The sequence below is a fragment of the Pleurodeles waltl genome, chromosome 6, assembly GCF_031143425.1.
Source record: "Pleurodeles waltl isolate 20211129_DDA chromosome 6, aPleWal1.hap1.20221129, whole genome shotgun sequence".
NCBI lineage: Eukaryota > Metazoa > Chordata > Amphibia > Caudata > Salamandridae > Pleurodeles > Pleurodeles waltl.
The window spans coordinates 753,564,978-753,587,851 of NC_090445.1; the positions used below are offsets into that span (position 1 = coordinate 753,564,978).

Below are 22,874 nucleotides of genomic sequence, written 5' to 3' on the forward strand. Positions count from 1 at the left end.
CAGGGCTGGCTCCAGCTGGGCACACAGTTCATGGATAGTGGCTCGGTCAAGTCGGTATCGTAGTATGATGTGGCGTTCTTCCATTGTCGACAGGTCCACCAGCGGTCGGTACACGCGAGGATTCCTCCTTCTCATCGCAAGTCCCAGCGGACGGTGCCTAGGAAGGACAACATGGAGCACAGAGTCAGCCAAACCACAGGTACGTACAGACAGCTTGCACAGTTAAAGAATGGCAATGGGTTGAAAGGCGTGTATGTGTGGCAATGCAAGGCCTAGGCCTGTGTGTCGCATTCAAAATTAAGCCATGTAGGCCCTTGAAATGGCGGCTGTCTGACCTGTGAAGTGGGACAATGGGATGTGAGGTCAATGCGCTGGCGGGGCACACCGTGGCGGTAGGCGATCGAAGACCGCGGCGCAAAGCTGCATTGGTTAACATTGAAGCCTATGGGTTTCAGGAGCCAATGACGAAGTGCGCCGGCGGTCGCGGTACGCACCACCGCGGTACGCACCGCCGCGGGCGTGACCGCCATTTTCTATCTGCTTAATCACTCGAGACCTGATCATCCACAGGAGAGGACCTATACTGCAAGTGCTGCTGTGACCTCGGTCTGGAAGATACAATGGCTGCTGCGACTGGGGAAAGGGCCCCTGCCTTCACGTCTGAAGAGTTGGAGAAGCTCGTGGATGGGGTCCTCCCCCAGTATGCGGTACTCTACGGTCCTCCAGACCAACAAGTGAGTACACCGGGTGCACATGGAATGGGCTATGCCTGTGTGGATTGGGGTGGATGTAAGTTGGTGGGGTGGGGGGCGAATGAGGAGTGCAACGCCCGACACATGAGAGCATGTGCCATATGGCAAAGTTGGTGGGGGGGGCCAATCACATCTAACATGCAGGTCATTGATGAATTCCTCCTTTCCACCCTGTACATGTCAAATAGGTCAGCGCCCATCAGAAGATCGAGATTTGGCGTGCCATCGCCAAGGAAGTCCGGAACTTGGGGGTCCACAACAGACGGGGCACCCACTGCCGCAAGAGGTGGGAGGACATCCGCCGCGGAACAAGGAAGACCGCAGAAACACTGCTGGGGATGGCCTCCCAACCTAGGAGGGGTGCCAGTCGCACCATGACCCCCCTGATGTCCCGGATCCTGGCGGTGGCTTACCCAGAATTGGATGGGCGCTTTAAGACATCACAGCAGACACAAGGGGGTGAGTATCAGCACATTCTCCTATCTTTCTGCGAAGTGGAGGCGTCTGGGTGGGGGAGGAGGGCTGTGGGTGACATTAGGCCAGGGCGCTTTCTGTAGTGTAGTCCTCTCCCTTAGGCATGGCCCTGTGCCCCCGGCCCCCACCTCGGTAGGGTGACAAGTACAGCCATTGAAGGTCCAGCATCTCCCATGTGCGCGTTTGACGTCTCTTGGCCTGTTGTCCTAGTCAGTTGTACTGAGTAGTGTACCCCGAATGCGCGGCTTAGTGCATTAGGCTCCTGTGTCTGTCCTCTCCGCCAACGGTGTTGACATTGCATGCACTCAACCTGGTCTTCTTTTTTCTCCCCCCACCCTTTCTCTTCATCTTCTTGTGCATGTGTGCATTAGCATCATCAGGCGGAGGAGATTTGGCATCGGAGCACGAGGGAGCTGCAGGACACAAGGCCCCGGTGGGCCCAGGAACAGACACCGAGGGCACCAGTGATCCGGAGGGCGAGGGGAGCACCACGACGGGGACCGCTGGTGAGAGCAGCGAAAGCGACACGTCCTCGGACGGGAGCTCCCTAGCGGTGGTGGCAACATCCGTGCCCCCCGCCTCTACAGGTACAGCCGCCACCCAGCGCACCGGCCCCGCCCTCCCAGCAGCCCCTCAGTCTTCGCTCCGTGCCGGTTCGCCCAGGAAGGCGCGCGTCTCCTTCGCCCCAGGCACCTGAGCCCCTGCCCCTGTTGCCCCTGCTGCCCTCAGTGCGGAGCTCATTGACCTGGTAAGGACGCTCATTGTTGGGCAGACAACCCTTTTGAATGCCATCCAGGGTGTGCAAAGGGAGGTGCAACAGAGCAATGCGTACCTGGAGGGCATTCATTCGGGTCAGGCTGCCCATCAACGAGCGTTCACTGCTCTGGCCTCAGCACTGACGGCAGCCATTGTCCCTGTTTCCAGCCTCCCTCTTCTTACTGCCTCCAGCCTTTCTCTGTCTCCTGTCCCTCAGCCTATCCCATCCACACCATCAGACCAGCCTGCACACACCTCAACACCCAAGAGCAGCTCATCCAAACACAAGCACCACAGATCCCACAAACACTCACCCAAGCAACACCCAGATGCAGACATGCCAACAGCCACTGCCACCCCTGTGTCCCCCTCCTCCTCGTCTCCCTCCTCCCTCCCTGTGACGTCTACACTCACACCTGCATGCACCCCAACATCAGCCAGTGCTTCCATCACCACCTCACCCTCCAGTACAGTCCACACTCGTGCAGTCACCACCCCCACTGCCATTTACACGTCCCCTGTGTCCTCTCCCACTGTGTCTGTCACCCCCTCTTCCAAGACACACAAACGCAGGCAGCCACCCACCCAACAGCCATCCACCTCACGACAGCCTACAGCACCAGCACCTTCACCCAATGACAGCACACCTGACTCTCCTACAACCACCTCCTCTACCTCCACTTCCATCTCCACTTCTCCTACCTTTTACCTTGGCCCTAAAAAACTTTTCCTGGCTAACCTTGACCTCTTTCCCCCCGATGAGCTCCCCCATCCATCTTCAAAGAGTCCCAAGAGCACCGCAGCCACCACCAGCCCAGCTTCGGGTGTCACTGTTGTGCATGGGCTCTGGAGCCCACCCTTTGCCAGCAGTGACACATCCATCAGCAGCAAGGACACGTCCAGCCCCCCCCCCCGGCAAGAGGACCCGCAAAAACAAGGGCCGCCGTGCGAGGACCGACAGGGCTGCCCCCAAAGAGCAATGTGCGGCCACTTCACCACCCACACCATCTAGGGGAGGCAAGGGCCCGAGAGCCCCATCAAAGGAGCGGAAGGGCAGCAGTAGCGCGGAGAAGGTGGACCCCACATGCCACATCCCAGCTGGGAAGGAGGACACTAAGGAGGCCAGGAGTCCGTCCCCTGAACAGGGCCCGCGGTGCAGAAGAGCACCGCTGAACAGGGCCCGCGGGGCAGAAGAGCACCGCTGAACAGGGCCCCGCCGTGGAGATAGGCACTGCTGAACAGGGCCCGCGGTGCAGAAGAGCACAGCTGAACAGGGCCCCGCCGTGGAGATAGGCACCGCTGAACAGGGCCCGCGGTGCAGAAGAGCACCGCTGAACAGGGCCCCACCGTGGAGATAGGCACCGCTGAACAGGGCCCGCGGTGCAGAAGAGCACCGCTGAACAGGGCCCCGCCGTGGAGATAGGCACCGCTGAACAGGGCCCGCGGTGCAGAAGAGCACCGCTGAACAGGGCCCTCGGGGCAGAAGAGCACCGCTGAACAGGGCCCCGCCGTGGAGATAGGCACCGCTGAACAGGGCCCGCGGTGCAGAAGAGCACCGCTGAACAGGGCCCGCGGTGCAGAAGAGCACCGCTGAACAGGGCCCCGCCGTGGAGATAGGCACCGCTGAACAGGGCCCGCGGTGCAGAAGAGCACCGCTGAACAGGGCCCCGCCGTGGAGATAGGCACCGCTGAACAGGGCCCGCAGTGCAGAAGAGCACCGCTGAACAGGGCCCGCGGGGCAGAAGAGCACCGCTGAACAGGGCCCGCGGGGCAGAAGAGCACCGCTGAACAGGGCCCGCGGGGCAGAAGAGCACCGCTGAACAGGGCCCCGCCGTCTCAAGCACCGCTCCGCTGGGCCCTTCATCTCAAGCACCGCTCCGCTGGGCACCGCTGTCTCTCCACATCTCCGCTGGGCCCTTCTTCTCAAGCACCGCTCCGCTGGGCACCGCCGTCTCAAGCACCGCTCCGCTGTGCCCTTCATCTCAGGCCCTGCTCCGCTGGGCCCTTCATCTCAAGCACCGCTCCGCTGGGCCCTTCATCTCAAGCACCGCTCCGCTGGGCCCTTCCTGTCATGCACCGCTCCGCTGGGCACCGCCGTCTCAAGCACCGCTCCGCTGGGCCCTTCTTCTCAAGCACCGCTCCGCTGGGCCCTTCATCTCAAGCACCGCTCCGCTGGGCCCTTCCTGTCATGCACCGCTCCGCTGGGCACCGCCGTCTCAAGCACCGCTCCGCTGGGCCCTTCTTCTCAAGCACCGCTCCGCTGGGCCCTTCATCTCAAGCACCGCTCCGCTGGGCCCTTCCTGTCATGCACCGCTCCGCTGGGCACCGCCGTCTCAAGCACCGCTCCGCTGGGCCCTTCCTGTCATGCACCGCTCTGCTGGGCACCGCCGTCTCAAGCACCGCTCCGCTGGGCCCTTCTTCTCAAGCACCGCTCCGCTGGGCCCTTCATCTCAAGCACCGCTCCGCTGGGCACCGCCGTCTCAAGCACCGCTCCGCAGGGCACCGCCGTCTCAAGCACCGCTCCGCTGGGCACCGCCGTCTCAAGCACTGCTCCGCTGGGCCCTTCTTCTCAAGCACCGCTCCGCTGGGCACCGCTGTCTCTCCACCTCTCCGCTGGGCCCTTCTTCTCAAGCACCGCTCCGCTGGGCACCGCCGTCTCAAGCACCGCTCCGCTGGGCCCTTCATCTCAAGCACCGCTCCGCTGGGCCCTTCATCTCAAGCACCGCTCCGCTGGGCCCTTCATCTCAAGCACCGCTCCGCTGGGCCCTTCCTGTCATGCACCGCTCCGCTGGGCACCGCCGTCTCAAGCACCGCTCCGCTGGGCCCTTCTTCTCAAGCACCGCTCCGCTGGGCACCGCTGTCTCAATCACTGTTTATGGTTCACTGTGCCCACCATGCCTCCTCCTTGACCAGTGGAGACTGTCATCCACCTGATGGACTGTGGCTTTGCACTCCCCAGGATGGTCCAGTGGGCAGCCCACCCACTGTAGAGACATTGAGAGACTGTGGCTTTGCACTCCCCAGGATGGTACAGTGGGCAGCCCACCCACTGTAGAGACATTGAGAGACTGTGGCTTTGCACTCCCCAGGATGGTACAGTGGGCAGCCCACCCACTGTAGAGACATTGAGAGACTGTGGCTTTGCACTCCCCAGGATGGTACAGTGGGCATGGTGGCTCCTCGTGGAACTGGCGTCGTGGACTCATGTGGCTGTGGTGCCCCCCCCTTCCCTTCCCCCTGAGGTGCCTGTAGTTTTTACATCTGATGCCCCTGCAGTGTTCTCTCCAAAGGACTCAGGTCTCCTGTGTGGGCTTTGCCCTTATTTCTCAAGACTTTGGCCCACGGACATGATGAATTTGTAGGATGTGCAGGACTTGGTACTTCAGTTATACACTGATGTGTATGTCATTAGTTTTGTTGTGAATATCTTTCATGGTTGTACGATAATTTTCTGGAGCTTTTTGGTACATAAATATTTATTCCAAATTTGATTATGTCCTAGCATTTTTCAGGGGTGTTTGGGTGGTGTCACTGTGACTTGTTGCTCTGCATTGGTGTGTACATAGTTGGGGGGGGGGGTCGCATATGTGTGTGCCCGTAACCTTTCGTCCTCCCCCTCCCGTGTGTCGTAGGTGCAGTACTCACCGTTGTCGTCTGCGCCGGACTTCGTACTCGTGGTAGATGAGAAGGTAGACGAGAGCAGGTAGGATGTTTAATTCGGGTTCCATGCTGTCCTCCTTCCTCCTGGAGTGCGTAGTGGTGAGTGTTTTCCCGTCCGTAGTCTGTTTCCGCCGTGTTTTTATCGGCGGTGCTCCCGCCCCGGAAAAGGTGGCGGATTGGTGAGTTGGAATAGTGTGGGCGGTACATTGGCTGCCGCCTGGCTGTTGGCGGTGACCGCCGCGCTGTTTGTTTGTACCGCCGTGGCGGTCGGAGTGTTAAAGTGGCTGTCTGTGTTGGCGGTTCCCGCCAGGGTCAGAATCCCATATTTTTTACCGCCAGCCTGTTGGCGGGTTGGCCGCCGCTTTAACACCGACCGCCAGGGTTAGAATCACCCCCTAAGTTTCCTACACAATTTATTTAGATATTGCGAAATCTTTACTCTAAGGCCCAAGCTAAAATTCTCATCAATTCACGTAAAGCAGGAACCCTTCAAGTTCATCGAGGCATGCGTGAAGGATGCCCCCTTTCCCCGGTGCTCTTTGTGCTGTACATTGAGCCTTTAGCCGCGGTGTTGCGCCAAGACACTTCTATTCTCCATCCCATGCCTCAGGCACCTAAACTAAAATTGTTTGCTGACTATATGATTCTCTATCTTGCAGCAGAGACCATAAAGATTTAGAGGGCTTTTGCTAAAATAATGGTCTTTTCATATTTGGGGGGATATAGGATCAATCATTTTAAATCAGAAGCTCTCCTGTTCAATACAACCGATAATATTCTTCCTTTGGACATGCGGGCTCAGTACCGTCTTTCTCGCCCCATTTGATATCTGGGTATTTATGTATCACATGATTTTTCGGACTTTTTTGCCCTAACCTATATCTCTACCCTTAAGAAGGTGCAACGCCTATTACAGAAATGGCAAGCCTCTCCTTTGTCAATCATTGGATGTGTGGCACTCGTCAAAATGTTGATCCTTCCTCTTCTTCTATTCATCTTCTCTGGTGTGATTATTAAAATTCATAATTTTTTTTTAAAGAACTTGATGCGTTATTTCGACAGTTTATATGGGCCAAGAAAAAAACACGGGAACAGCTGGATATTGTATCCCTCTCAGTCGAGGATGGAGGACTATATCCACCAAATTTTAGGAGGTACTATGAATCTGCTTTCATGGATTGGAGTTCAAGAGCAGCCCTATCCCCTAATCTTAGTTTCTATTTGAAGTCTATGCTAGTAGAGCACAGATGTCAGCTAGCACCATTTCTCAAGTTCCCGTGGCAACCTAAACGTACTAGATACAAAGTCCCTACATTAATCTATACCAGGCTTCTTCAATTTCGAGAGAAATATCAAGTTCCCAGTTTTCATCCTGCAATATTATTGGCCTACTTAGGGATGATGGGACTAAAGTTGATTCCATCACATCTAAATGAATGGCTAAATCTGGGATTTACTAGATTTTCGGATTTTTTTAGCATGAAACCAAGTTCACGATCTGGGCTCAGTGTTAGGCTGGAGCTCCTATTCCAGACTCTCTAAGATATTCCTACCTAGAGATATTGCATTTTTTTGTTCCCACACATCCCTTCAGTAGATCTATCTTCTCCTCTTAGCTTCCAGGCATTTTATGGGAACCAGAAGGGGATCGGCAATTGGTACCGGATCCTCAACTCTCAGGGAGCATCACAATACTCCCTTGCTTTCTGACAAAGATCGAAAAACACTACCGGGTGTAAACTTTAGCCGAAAATGTGGAGAAATCTCAATAGCATATCTCACAAGAGGATAAGGGGGGCAAACTTTAAGAGAATGGCCTTTTCAAAATGGATGCTATGTCTCACCCATGCTCAACTCTACAAAGCATTCCCGACCACTTCAGATTCTTGTCCACGATGTAATGGTAACCCAGGGGACTGGCTCCATCTGTGCTTTACCTGTCCCAGGCATATGGGTTTTTGGGACAGAATTTTTCAGTGGGTCAGCGTGAAGATACAGTGTGTACATATCCCAGACACCCTGGGTGCTCTGTTCGGTGCTTCGGGCCACCCTGAATTAATTATTCAGGTGAACCAGTTGCTTTTTATAGCATTATTGATCGCCAAATCTATAATTTTACAAGCCTGGAACTCACCTACTTCCCCTACATTCAAAGCCTGGGAGGCAAAAATGAATGCAGTGCGCTTTAAGGAAAATTTGTATGCACAAAGAATAGGTGCAGTCCGCAAGCTTAAGGGTATTTAGGGACTGACCTTCAAAGTAGAGGATGTACCTCTGGCATTATAAGACGCTAAAATGTGCTCTTATGCTGTTTGTTGTAGAATAAGCTCCAATGTGGTTTTTGATGATGAATTGTAATCTTATGTTTTGCTCCGTGTAAATTTCTCATGGTTCGTATCTGCTCAATAAAAAAAACAACAAAAAAAAACATTGTGATGCAAGTTCAACATACTTACTTTTGATATTTTGATTGCTTTTAGTATGGAATCCTATAGTTTGTACTGACTGAACTGTGTTGCTTATGTGGTATTTCACCTTCACATGTTGTTGGAATGGTATGTGTAGTCAGTCATTTGGCTTGCCTCGAGGTGTATGTCTCTATCATGTTAAGCTCAGAAGTGTCTTTTGGCATTGTAATGGTCCTATACAGATGTAAGATTGCACATGTCTAAAGTGTGGATAGAGATGTTGCCACTTGAATAATGGGCTATTGATGTTGCCAGTCATCGTGATTAGTTGTACTGTATGTGGCCTTCATGCACATGACAGGTGTACATTGTATTTAAGGTGATGGTAGGGTACCTGGCCTTGTCTGTGGGAAAGCCCTGTAGGCTAAGCTCTTCCCTACAAGTGTATATCACTTTGTTTATAGGTGGAGAATGACTATGATGAGTAGCTCCACAAAGTATGCATCATCCTTTCCTGCATGACTATTGGGCCATGTGTTGCTGACATGTGTTTAAACTCTATCATATTCCAATTATTGAAAAGGCAGATATAGGCGGTCATTCCAACCGCGGCGGGCGGCGGTAGCCGCCCGCCATGCGGTTACCGCCGAATGACCGCACCGCGGTCAAAAGACCGCGGCGCCCATTCTGGCTTTCCCGCTGGGCCGGCGGGCGACCGCCAAAAGGCCGCCCGCCGGCCCAGCGGGAAAGCCCCAGCAACGATGAAGCCGGCTCCGAATGGAGCCGGCGGAGTTGCTGGTGTGCGATGGGTGCAGTGGCACCCGTCGCGATTTTCAGTGTCTGCTTTGCAGACACTGAAAATCATTATGGGGCCCTGTGAGGGGGCCCCTGCACTGCCCATGCCAGTGGTATGGGCAGTGCAGGGGTCCCCAGGGGCCCCACGACACCCGTTCCCGCCATCCTGTTCCTGGTGGTATTTACCACCAGGACCAGGATGGCGGGAAGGGGGTCGGAATCCCCATGGCGGTGCTGCAAGCAGCGCCGCCATGGCGGATTCCTTGGGCCAGGGGTAAACCGGCGGGAAACCGCCGGTTGCCCTTTTCTGGTAAAGCCGCGGTCAGAATGGCCCTGGAAGCACCGCCAGCCTGTTGGCGGTGCTTCCGCGGTCCCCGGCCCTGGCGGTCATGGACTGCCAGGGTCGGAATGACCCCCATAGTTTTTGCAGGTTTGCAAATGTCAATATTGAAGGTTGTGGACTCTGTGACATGAAAGGGTTTGGGCTTGTATGCAACATGCTGTCTTCTGTTTGGCACATGATGTGGGTCCATTCCTGGTACATGACATCAGCTACAAATGTAGGTATGTGTGGATTTTGTGTATGTGATATGTTGAACTGAATTTTAGTACTATTTCCCATTGCTTGGTTGTTGGTTGACTATGTTGCTGTGGATAGAGACTTAGATTCATGTTGGCAAGTCAGGTTGTTATGGAATGGTTATTGTGATGGCTCTAGTGATATGATGGTATAGTAGGTGTGCAATAGGAGGCCTAGCTGGTGTGTGACATTGTTGTAAGGTAGGAGTGTAGATGGTATCAAGTTGTGACATGATGTTGGCACTAACCTGGTTCTACCTGGGGGTGTAGTACAAGTGGTTTTAATGTGATTGATGTGTACAGTGTGATGTTAGTGTTTGTAAATAATATGATGCCCCTACTGCTCTTTCTGTTTTTCAGCATCAGCATCAGCAGGCGAAGGAGATGGGGCACAGCCAAGTGGGGAAGCTGCTGGCCACAGGACAGTCGCGGCTCGTGGAGCGTGGGTGGGGCGGGGCGGCGCACGCACTGGGGAATAAGCATTTAATTAATAATTTAAAAAACACACTTACCTCGATCGCCGCCGCTGCACCACTCCATCCGCTCCTCTGCTGCAGTCACAGGCTCCCAGCCTTCCCTGCATCAATCCTTATGCTGCTCAGAGCAGGGTCAGGATTGGATGGGAGCACCCAGCCAGGGTGCTTCCAGGTAGACTGGGAGCCTGTGTATACTCTCTCCAGCCTGGCAACTGTGTTGCTGGGCTGGAGAGAGCCTACTGCGCCTGTGTGTTTGGCCGGCCCAAGATGGCCGGCCAAACATACATGTGCAGTGAGGGGGAGTGCTGCACAGCTCATCACCCCCGTGGCCTGGCCCCCTTACAAGAAAACAATAATAAACTCAGTTTATTATCGTTTTCTGGTAAAGGTTTTACAGCTGCCACTGCTGGTGGGTAGGTGACGCTCCTCCACCATAAAGGAGGAGACGCCCCTGCCACGGGACCTCATGTCATTATACCACCGACTCTGAGGGACTCAGTGGCCTGGAGGGTGATGGGAGTGCCATGGGGGAGACAGGATCCAAATCATCATCTTCAGAATCCTCCAGCGGACACTCCCTCCCAAATGGGAGCACCATCTTTGTCTGCCACCCCCATTTCCACCGCCATCCTCCCTGTAGCTCCCCACTCAGTTGACCGTGCCCACTCACCTGAGAGGGTGGGTGTCTTCTTTGTCATAGGGATATCTGGCCCAGCCCCTGTTAGCCCTGATGCCCTCAGTGAGGAGGATATTGACCTCCTGAGGTCGATCTCTCTGGATCAGTCGAACACCGTGACTGCCATCCAGGCAACTCAAATCCAACAAAGTAATGTGCTCCTGGAGGGCATTTATGGTGCACAGGCTACAGAGATCCTTTCAGGCTCTGGCCTCCACACTGACGGCAGCCAGTCACCCTTTGTCTACTGTCCTCCATCCACCTTCCTCTTCCCAATCCCCTCTTTCCAGACCCAGCCAAAGCATACAAACAGACCGACATGCATCCACCTCAACATCAAAGGGTAGCTAAGACAGTCATAAGAACCACAAGACACACCACCGGCATGCTCACAAGCCATATTCCGATGCACACACAGCAACAGTCACAACCTGCCCTGATGCCCCCACCACCACTAGCATCACAGAGAGCACACCTGCAGACATCACACCAACATTCACAGGTCCAGCCACTACACCATCCTACCCATAGACAGCACCACAGCAGGCCCTCAGATATCCACCCCAGTCACCACACCTTTAGACACCACAACCACTGACACTCCTACAGGCAGCACATCCACCATACCTGCAGTCACCACCCCAACAGAGAGTCGCCCACTCACCACACCATCTCCCAGCACCTCCACCCACCTCATCCCAAGGCACATAAACACCCTCACTCACCCACCCAACAGACATCAAGCACCCCCAAGCATACCTCGCACAAACATGCACCCAGGACATCCACACTAACACCTTTTACAACCACTCCCTCCACACCCAAAACCTTTTGCTATGACCGTCCCCATGTGTCAAAAAAAGCCTTTCTGAGTTTTCCCTTTTCCCTACTCCTCTACCCCCACAAGACCCCTAAATGTTTTGCTTCCCTCCCCATGCCCATCCATTCCACCTCCAAGGCCTCCCCTGCCCCCCTCCAAGTACCCATGCCCCTCCCCCTGCCAGGAAGTCTACCCCTCCCAAAAAAATACAATCCTCCCCTAGGCCTAAACCTAAACCCCTCCTCCCAAGCCGCATCCCAAAGGCCCCCTCCCAAACCTAAGCCCAAATCCCCCTCTCTGCCACCCCCCAATAATCCCTGAGGTGCCTGCCTGCCCCAATAATTCCCCTGTGGAGGTTACATGTAAGTCAGGAGTCAGGTTTGGGGCACACATATGTGCACTGTGTGCATTCAAGACTGTTAATACAGAAATGGCCTATGGCCTTTGATTTTCAAATTTCTGAAATGTTAATATATTTGAAACCAACCTGTTGTTGGTTTAGTGGTTATGTCTTTGTCATGCATTTCTTTTCCTAGTATGACGTTGTTCCTGGCTGACATTGGTTGTGTGTCAGTGTTTGTGTGTGGTACTTGTGCTACCTGTATTGTTTTGCGAGTATGTGAGGTTGTGTGCTGTGATTTTGTCCCACAGTGATAGTGTGCTTGTGGTGTGATGGACATGTGTCTGTTGGACACATTTTGTTGTCATGCTATTGAGTGGTGTTTGTGTTGACGTGTTTGTTGCTGTGTTGTGTGGATTGGTGTGTTTTGACAGCGTGCATGTGCATGTTTAATGTATGGTATGATAGTTACAATGCACTGTGTGTGATGTGTTTGTCGATTGGTAATTTGTATGGTTGTGTGGTTGAGTGTGTTAGTTGCAGGCTGTGTTGTATGTGTGATGTGTCCCTGGATAGAGTCTATAGTTAGTGCTTGCCAACATATTGACTATGGTATGGTTGTGGTGTTGTTGTGATGTGTTGTGGTATTCTGTGTTATTGTGTGTAACTGGATCAGTGCTGTGTTTCTGTGCATACGTATGTGTTTTTGATGTGTGTGTGTGTTAGATGTATGTGAGTGTGCATGTGAGTGTGTAGTGGCTTATGGTTGTCGCCCTCGCACCCCCTTCCCAATGGTATATTGTGTGAGTGTACACACATTGACAATATACAATAATTACAGGTAAGTGTGGGTTCTTACGGTTGCTGTTGTCCTCGTCTGCAAAGATTTTGTTGTCTTTGTGCAAGGAAGAGTAGCGGGATGACGTGTAGTTCTGGCTTTATGGAGGCTCAGGACAAGTATGGCTTCCTGAAGGTGAGGGTCTCCTTTTATGCAGTTTGTTTCCGCCTGGGTTTCTGTGGTGGTGCGACCGTGGTGAAAACGCTGGTGGTGTGCTGCCTGGTAATCTCACAGGTGAGAACAGGGTATCCGCTGGCCTGCAAGTGCCTTCCGTTGTGGGCTTACTGCAGTGGCAGTGCTTTGGCTGTATTCTGTTGAGAATACCCCCATGGTCATAATTCGGCAGTCTTGTCCACCAGCTTGTTAGCGGTACGACCGCCACCACCAACATTGCGGTCCTGAGACCCCCAAAGTAATAATGAGGCCCTAAGTATGTCGCTTGTGATTTCCCTGTTTTAATTTTTTTTCAACTTCAAATATTTGAGGTACATACTGAAAGGTGATCTCACTCTTTTTATTTGACAATTACATTTTTCTTTTCAATTTGTCCTAAAATATATTATTCCAACTATATAATTTATTAAAGTTTAGAAAAACTCTTTGTGTGGTTACAGGGAGTTGGCCGCAAGGTCTGCCAGAAAGCTGTGGGCAATGTGGGTTGGGTGGTTATAGCGGTTGGCCGCAGGGCCTGGTCAGCCTTCGGCCGTGTGCGGCACAGGGCTAGGTGGTTATGGGGGCTTGACAGCATGGCAGCATTTTTATAATGGAAGCAAGATGATGATTATGTGAGGCTTTGTACTTTATTTGTATTTATGACCAGGAAACCTCCTGAGTAGTGTTTTGTTTATGTATTTTTAAAGGGTATGAAGCTTGTTTTTGTATTATGATTGGCTCTGAGGAAGACTGGAAGGTCGATACGCGTGAGCCTTAAGCTAAGTAAACTGTTTTCGAAGCAACATACTGGTTATATTTCGAAGTTTCATATATATATATATATATATATATATATATATATATATATATATATATATCGTTCAGGTTCAGTCAGTGATACTGCTGCTAGCGCTGTTAGCTTTATAAATAAACAAAATATTCACAGCTGTGTGGAGGGTAGCATTTTTTTCTGTGAAAGCACATAACTTCTGTCTAATCAAAATGTACTGCTACCAACACACGAGCGGGGTCAAAGCCTCTTTCTATAGCGACAGCTGCACTGTCAAGCCAGACCTAGAAATGAGTTAAGAGTGAATGGAAGCCAATGAAGATGGGCAATGGTACTGACAGAGACAGTGAGAGAAAGGCAGAAGAAGAGATAGATAGCAGAGGAGATTAACAAGTTGAAGTGAGTGAATACGCCAAGTGAATATTGTTTTAAATCAATCCTTTACTCCCAAGATACACGTATGAACAGGGTGGACACAGAGTGGCAACTGCCAATTAATTCCAAAAGCCCCGCATTCCTACCCCCAACCTTCTACATTCCAACTTCACATTCTTTTCCTGCTCGAGCACTACACAACACATCTTCCCTTTTTCAACAATGATACAGAATTCATTTGACTTAACATTTCTCACTATATACCAAACATAAAGAATTAACATAATTTTTTTGGTATTAATACAACGAGAACTTTGTACAAAGTGTCTATTAAATATAGTTTAAGCATACTCTGTATATTCTTGTAACCATGCTGTTTTTTTTTCTTGAAGACTTCCTGCAACACAAGTCTTTACTGGGTTCTGATTCATTTGTCTTGTTTCTATCTAGAGCGGATTCGGATTCATTGGTATTGTCCTTATCTAGAGTTGCATTCAATCTATTTTGTATAGCTAATCTTTCTTTATTCCACCACTTACCATCATCCAATTTGACTACACATCTTTTTACACATACCACTTTTTTGGGACGAGAAAATTTAAAACGTATTTTGACTATTATTCCTGGTAATCTGGCATGCACCCAATCATATTCCCTTACTTTCATGTATCTTCCTTCCTTCGCTGCCACATACCTACTTTGAGCATCTTCTCGTTTTTTCATCACATTTATTTTCTTCTCCTTTGACATTTCTAAGTCATTCATCCAAGGACGAACTTATTTGTTTGCCGCCTCCCTCCCCTTGAGTAACTGAAAAGGAGACACTCCCGTAACAACACTAGTAGTGGTGCGTAATGCCCAAATCAATTCTCCTAAATCCTTTTTCCATTCCAACCCATTTACCAGTGATAGTTGCACATTATCTTTTATCACACGGTCGTACCTCTCCACCAAGCCACTGCTCCTAGGATGATATAGAGAAGTGGTAACATGCTTCACACCCCATTTACTCATGAACTCTCTAAATTCCCTAGACATGAATTGCACCCAATTGCCAGTGACTATTTGAGATGGAACACCTTCCCTCATGAACAAATCGTGCATAAATATTATTACTTTCTTCGTGTCAGCCGTTTTAACAAATTTTACCTCTGGCCAGAGAGAATAATAATCCATTAACACAATGACAAACCTAAGACTATTGTTAAGCATATTCATTGGACCAATAATGGCCATGCCTAATTTATGCCACGGTTTATCTGGTACGGATACTGCCTCAACATGACTGGGCACCATTACTTGGGACTTGTCACTCAGTGCACAAAACACAGACCCTCTGACTCTATGTTCAATGTCTCTTTCCATGCCCGGGCACCAAAAAGTCTCCCTAATCCTTCTTTTCATAGCATTCATTCCTATATGACCTCCATGAGCTAAACTCATCACTTTAAAACGCATAGCTTGTGGTACAACTAGTAAATGTGCACGTCTCAAAGCACCCCCAACGAGGCTTAATTCCTGAAAAATTTCCTTGTAGACCTTCACCTCATCATACACCTTAGTCTTTGGCCATCCACAATTCAGCCTTCCACTCAATTCTTGCTGAACCTTGTCTTTTATCACTGCCTCTTTCCGTTCTTCTTCCAGTACACACTCCTCATCTATCATAGTACAAGCTACAACAGAGAAATCATCATCCACTTCCTCAGTATCTGACTTCATTGGGAGACGAGACAAACAGTCTGCAAAAATGTTTCTAGCTCCCGGAATATATTCTATCTTAAATTTAAATTCTTGCAATTTATAATGCCACATGGTAATCTTTGGAGTAGCTTTAGAAGCTCCTTTGGTTGACAATAAATTGACTAAAGGTTTGTGATCCATTCACAAAACAAATTCAGAACCACATAAATATTTCCTGAACTAATTCACTCTCCACCAACACGCTAAAGCTTCCTGCTCAATGACTGAATACATGGAGTCAGCTCCTCTCAAAGCCCGAGAAGAGAATGCCACCACTTCATCTCTACCATTCCTGGCTTGCATTAATACAGCTCCGAAACCAAATTGACTCGCATTGGTCACCACAATGCTTTGATCCCTTGTATCAAATAGTTTCAAAGGAATAGCCTCCGCAACATCATGTTTTATCATATTTAATTTGTTATCACTCACCTTTGTCCATTCAAACTTGATATTATTCTTCAACAACATTTGCATCTTTTTTGTACGTTCAGCACATTTTGGAATGAAACGTGCATAGAATTCCAACATTCCAAATAAAGACTTCAATTGATCTTTATTTTGGGGTGCAGGAAACTCTTTTATGGCCTTACCTAGACTCTCTTTTGGTTCTTCTCCCTTATATGATAACTTGTGTCCCAAATATTCCACACTTTTCACACCAAAATGACATTTACTCGCTTCCAATGTTACCCCTTTTCCTTCAAAAACATCAGCACCTCTGTTAAGGTTTCTTCATGTTCTTTTAGATCTATTCCCCATACTAGAATATCATCCTGGAAACACCTTACTTTTCCAATACCTTTAAACATCACTTCCATCACCCTTTGAAACACCGACCGATGAGGCTGACGCCAAACCAAACAGCATACGTTTGAATCTGTATGCCCCATTAGGTGTGATGAAGGATGTTAAATGGTGTGAATCTCTATGTAACACAACTTGATGATAAGCTGAACAGAAGTCAAGGGTTGTAAACACTTTTGCTCCTTTCAAAGTGGATAACATTTCTGTAATGTTAGGTAAAGGATGCCTATCCACTCAAATCCTCTCATTGAGATTTCTCAGATCAATACACATTCTTAACTTTTAACTTTCCGTTGGATTTCCTAGCCAAAACCACTGGAGATAACCACTCCGAACCCTCTATGGGTTCTATGATGTTTTGATCACACAACCTGTGTAATTCGTTTGCCAATTCTTCTCTATTTGCAATAGGAACATGTCTAGGTTTGTGAACAATGGGTTCCACTCCCGCTTTCAATTGTATACTATGACTGAATCCCTTTTTTTTACCTAAAGTGCCAGTAAACACTTCCGGAACTTCCTCTGTCCATGCGCTGTCATTGAATGACACTGAACTTACTATATCCTTACGTAGTAACATTTGTTCTGGGCTGTTAGGGTCTAAAACGATCTCCAACTTTGATCCAACCACCCCAATAACTTTCCTCCATTGAGTGCCACATAGACTGTCGAAACCATTTGATTGCCTTTAAAATCCAGGTTCATCTACGACTTCAATGGATTTGCCCCATATGCTATTGGCTTCACCTTAGATTCCCTTAATTCGCCATTTTGTTTCTTGTTCCATTCATTTGCATTGATTAATGTGAACAGAGAACCAGAGTCTGCCATTATGTCACACTTGATCTCATTAATCGTGATGGAACAAAAGGGTTTCTTAACGGGAATTTCCATCACCATAGAAACATTTTCTTTTTCTTTAGTGCAGCCCATTTCTTTTTTTTCTTGTACTACAAACACCATACTGTCTTCATCTGAGTCACTTAGACACTTGCTTGTACCTCCTTCTACTACATTTACTGATTTGACATTTTTTAGGTCTTTAACCCAAATGCCTTTGCATACTTTGATAAAGTAGCCTTTTTTCTTTCATTTGTTGTGTCATTTATCTAATGCCGGACACAATTGAGAATTTCCTAAGTGTCTTTTGCTACCACAGCAATAAAACTCCATAGATTTTCTTCTCTTTTCACTAGATGTTGCTGTCTTCTTAACAACTTGTTTGCTATTATATTGCAATTGCACACTTTGTACCTCAGCTTTCATACTCATCTGCTCCATAAATGTAGTTGTTGATTCAATGGTGCTGGCGATTTCTATTGCTTTTTCCAACGTGAGATTATCTACTGTCAATAGTTTTTCCTGAATCTTTGTGTTATTTGACTTTTCAACCACTTGGTCGCAAAATACTTCATTTTCAAACATTTTAAAATCACATGTTGAAGCTAATACCCTCAAGTCACTCACAAAGTTTTCTATTGATTCATTTGGCATTTGTTGTCTCCAGTAAAACTTATGTCATTCCATAATGACATTTTTTTTTCTTAAAACACACATCCAGTGCTTTCATAGCTGACTCGTATTCATCTATTTAATCCCCCTCACTTGCAACCAGAACTTGTGGCAAATGTTTTAGCACTTTTCTACCCTCCGTTCCGAATTAATGTTTTAACAATGTACATTTCTTCTTTTGAGTAAATACTTCCCCTTCAATCGCCTCTAAATATGCTTCAAAACCCTCATTCCATTGTTCCCGCTTGATAGCAGGTAAACGTGGGGATGCTAAAAATGGGACTGGAGGCATAACTGATTGCTGCATTGTGATTATTTTAAATGTGGAACGTTAGACACTTGCTGAAGTTAAGAAGAAGTCAAAAACTATATTGTCTGCTGAAATTGTGGATTTAACTGGTGTGGAAATCACCGTTTAGTTATTGCTAAAAGTTTACTGGTGTGAGTGACGCGCTTCTTTTTAGAAATCAGATAAACATGAGCGTTTGCAAGCCGACGCATTTCCTAGTTAACGAGTTGATGTAGCAACAGAACCGCTGTCCCTGTTTCCACGGCAACAGCACGTTGTGTGTAAAAAACGTAGTCGCTGGTGTCCTTGTCAACAGTACAGTGTCATCAGTGCATGCACGAGAACTTGCGCATCCCGTGCATGTCTACAGCCCGCGATTCCTGAATTTAGTAAGAAAGCAAAATAAACTTGCCCTCCTACGGAAACCGCTCCCAGGTGGTTCACTAAAGCTCCGCTACAATCTAGAGATGTCAGAATGTCCTCCTTCGAATGCCGCTCCTCCGTGAACACAAACGGAATCCTCGAAAGCGCTGAAGTCCCGAGAATGCCTACACACCACCCTGTAACGGCACGGTTCTCCATTCATTGCCAATCAATTGAAGTGAGTGAATACGCCGAGTGAATATTGTTTTAAATCAATCCTTTACTCTCAAGATACCCGTATGAACAGGGTAGACACAGAGTGGCAACTGACAGTTAATTCCAGAAGCCCATTTACATTCTTTTCCTGCTCGAGCACTACACGACACAAGTGGAGAAAGGTGAAGTCGAATTTGAGCGGAAATAAAATTATAGCAGTTTAAGATGTAAAATATGGGTCCATTTTATGCCATGTTACAGTGTTGCTATTGGCACCAGGCTGCTGAGGAAACTTGTTTGGAAAAAGAGAGCAGTTGAAGATAATGCCATAATTACCAACAGTTGAAGACAGAATGAGGGATTTAGGATGAAAAAGTGTTTTTGGAGATGGAGGGTGGGCATGGGGAAAGATGAGGTACAGAGCATGATAGGACATTCATAATTGCACCGACCAAAAGCAACAGGAAACCCCTAGAAAGATATGCGATTCATCACGGGAGCAGATAGCAGTCTCCTACTCTGCTACATGCTCCCTAGTGATGTCCCCTTCATGTTGTACCACTTTTTTGTGGCATTGTGCCCCATGACTTCAGTGAAGGATGACTAACTTCTCTCCAGGTCATTAGGGACACTGTTTACAGTTCTGTAATGTGTGTGATAGCATAATGCATTATGGGTGTTGTAGTCTTGATTTGTTTCCATTGAGCTAACTAAACGAAGACAACTGAAAGCAATGATTAGTAGGTGAAAAGTTCAGGACTGAGCCATTGTCAAGAAAGGAATGCTTTGCTGTACAGAAGCTGATGTGGCTCGCATCACAGTGCAAACAATGGGTACGAGCACTCTACCACAAATAAGGTCTTCAAGAATGGAGGGTGGCAGTCTGTTGATAGAGGGCGTTAGAAATTGCTGCTCTTATGTGACAGGAAGACAGACCGAGGGGCAGGCAGATGCATAATTCCTACAGCGGAGAGTAGAGGCATGTGGTCCCTTTGACACTACACTGAGGATTTGATCATACTTGCCACAAGGTAGTGAGAGAGAGAAGAGACTACACTGAAACCTACGTTGACCGATATTGCAAGTCACAGAACGTCCCTGGCATTTGAACCTCAATTCTGCAAACATATATGCCCCTTTGCTTCCCAGCCGTGGGTAATCAGCATTGCATGCATTCTTAAATCCCTTAGTCACAACTCAACCTCGCGGAATGCAGTTACTTCTGATCCTATGGTACTGAAGTATGTTTACAACAACATTACAAAACTGCCAAGGTGCAGAAGCAACATCCCTGTATGACTACGCCATATCTCTCCACCACTCGCCCTCATTGCTCCCGGGGGGTAACTTGATGACGTACCAGTAAGGTGAGTTATTTTGAATACTGATAACAATGCAGAACACTGCTCATAGTAGAAGAGTTGAACTCTCGAATGTCCCCTGAATAATCACAGCCGGGAAGAGAAATGTAAACAGGGATGAGCATGACTCATCTTCAAATGCTGATAGGCTTCGGTCATCCTAGGTTGCTTAAGGACTTGGTGAGGGAGCCAGGGCCTAGCATATTTTCAGAACCGTGGAGGCGGCCTCTAACGATTGAAGGATGCTTTTCTGTTCCCCCTTTTATCAAAAGAGGACGTATTTCTTGTCTAAAACCTTCTGTCTCTCATTGGGTTGGATAGTGACCAAAGTGCACACTACACGGCAGTAAAGCATTCATGATTTCTGCCCAGACAAGCTCACATCTCAGGAAATAGCAAGTAGCGTTTGATGCCAAGTGCGTAGACGGTTGCCAACTATGAAGGATAGTGTCGAAAAATAGGCAGGAATATTCCAAGCTGGCGAACTACCTTTCTGACTTTAGTATAATATTTTTGTTATGTTTTATTTTTGGGGAAAACACATTTTACCACCAGGTAACAATATCGTTCGCTGATTTTGAACACAAACATAACGATTTACCTCAGATTGAGCTCAGCAGTTTAATCAGTGGGGATGCCAGTGACGTATTTCACACCCCTGCAGACCCTGCGGCTCAGGGGGCTCCCCAACCCTTCGGAGGACCCCATTACGCCGAAGGCCAATGCAAATCTGGTGGGGCTCCTCCTCACATTATTATGAGCAGGGGTGCATTTCAAGATTTTATATTTATTTTGTAGGGCTACACTCTCCCTTCATAAGGTCATTTGTTATTGTTCTATCAGTCTGCCTCTGTTATTTCTTAATTTCAGTCTATTTTTATTGAGAATTTAGAGCATAACAAAAACAATCAGGATTATTATAGAAAGGGTAAAGAGGTACAATCTGATTCATTAAATGTTGTGCGGAGGAAACAAAAGGTGAGGAAAGATCAATCATGCATTACATCTGACAATTTTTTAATGGTTTAATTAAGCAAGTATACAACTGGTTGCTAAGGAAAGGGTGTGGGGCACCGAAGTTGTGTGTTTAGGCAGAATCGTCATGTGTTTAGGCAGAAAGTGTGCCTCTATTCTTTTTTTCTAATATGATCTTTATTGATTTTATGAAAAAGCCAACATACAGAGGTGCATAGTTTCTCCATATTGTTGTAAAGTGATGAGTCATACATTCTCGCATCAGTTTCCACATTTGCCGTAATGTAGAAAATGATGCAAACAAATAAAACCTCCCATCCCTCCTTTCTCCCCCAACTCTTGCATTCGTGGATTCTGGCATGACCAGAAGAGGACGCAAATTGTAAAGAAGGCAGTATGTCATCTATGTGTGTGGGCAGATTATGTTGTGGAAATGTCGGCATCCTGGTGTAGCTCGTCTAGGGCTGAACCCATTATGTTTTCCCCGGGAGGATGATTGAGGTCATTAAGCATAGCTGCCCATGCCTGCAGGTCCTCTCCCAACCTGTCATCCATGCAGATGTGTTTCATATTGATTAGTTCCGCGACGGCCCATTCATTGACATCTCGCAACCAGGCCTTCTGCCTAGGGTTTTCCAGCGACAGCCAATGTATATCTATTTAACGTTTCGCCAGTGTGAGACTTAGAAGAATAAACTTCCTACTGAGTTTTTTTTGCTAGCGGGGGCGGTGATGAGTCCTAATATAGTTTGCCACAGTGTTCATTGCAGCTTCCATCCGGAAGCCCTGCTAATGTTCTCTAAAATCTGTCTGCAATTTTGATGATAGAGCCGTGCAGTCCCACGCCATATGGACAAATTCAGCACGGGGTGTATAACAACGAAGACACTTATTAGGATGTGTGGAGTGTATGGCATGAAGCGTCCTGAGGGAGAGATAGGTTTGGGGCAGAAAATTATATTGTGTAAGTTTGAAACAGGCATTAGAGCTAATCAAACGTACCCCCATGTGAATGCGTTCCCAGTCTCGCTCAGATATAGGTTCCAGCATCAACTCTTCCCATCGAGCCTGAACCAGTAATTGTGTCCCTGTTAAGTACTTGGGCAATGCTCGGTACACATGAGAGATAAGACGTCTTCCCCTCACCATCATCAGAAGGGTAGACAACATGGCTAAGAAAGAAGGAGCCTCGGGGAACGTGGGCTAGAGCTCCCTTGCCATTGAGGATATTTTACAGTACTGCAGGAATTGCCTCAGCGCTAAATGGAAAATATCAAATGTCTCTGCCATTGTGCAGCCTCCATCCTTTCATCATTGGACTGGCATGGATTCCACTATTTTACGGAATGGCTGTTGGGCCCAAAGTGGCATGTCAGAGGCGAAAGGAGCCCAACGGATAACCCTCTTGACAGCACTCTCACATACACTTGCCACCTGTCTTATAGGGAGTCCCCAGAGAGTCCTGTAGCCTCGCATCAAGAGGATTGGAATTTCACTCTCCGGTACATACCTCTCAACAGGGTTTTTCACCAGGAATCCTCTGGATCAAGCCATCGGATGGCATGTTGTAGATGTGCGGCCACATAATATAGCTCCACATTAGCAACCTCCAGTCCTCCCCACATCCCACATCTGTTGCAGTATGGGAAGTCTAACGCGTTTGCGTTTATCCACCCAAAATAGATCTATGATAATACTATTAATTCTTAAAGTACT

The 22,874-nt window shown here is 48.3% G+C and overlaps 1 protein-coding gene across 1 annotated transcript in view; it reads left to right on the forward strand.

Moving 5' to 3' along the window:
* The first annotated feature begins 12,655 nt into the window (after positions 1 to 12,655).
* The window catches only part of LOC138301695 (putative nuclease HARBI1), a 41,841-nt gene continuing 31,622 nt past the window's right edge, over positions 12,656 to 22,874 (forward strand). The window contains exons 1-2 of the mRNA XM_069242211.1: positions 12,656 to 12,709; positions 21,054 to 21,161. Coding sequence (XP_069098312.1) covers positions 12,656 to 12,709; positions 21,054 to 21,161 — 162 coding nt within the window. The remainder of the gene's footprint in view (positions 12,710 to 21,053; positions 21,162 to 22,874) is intronic.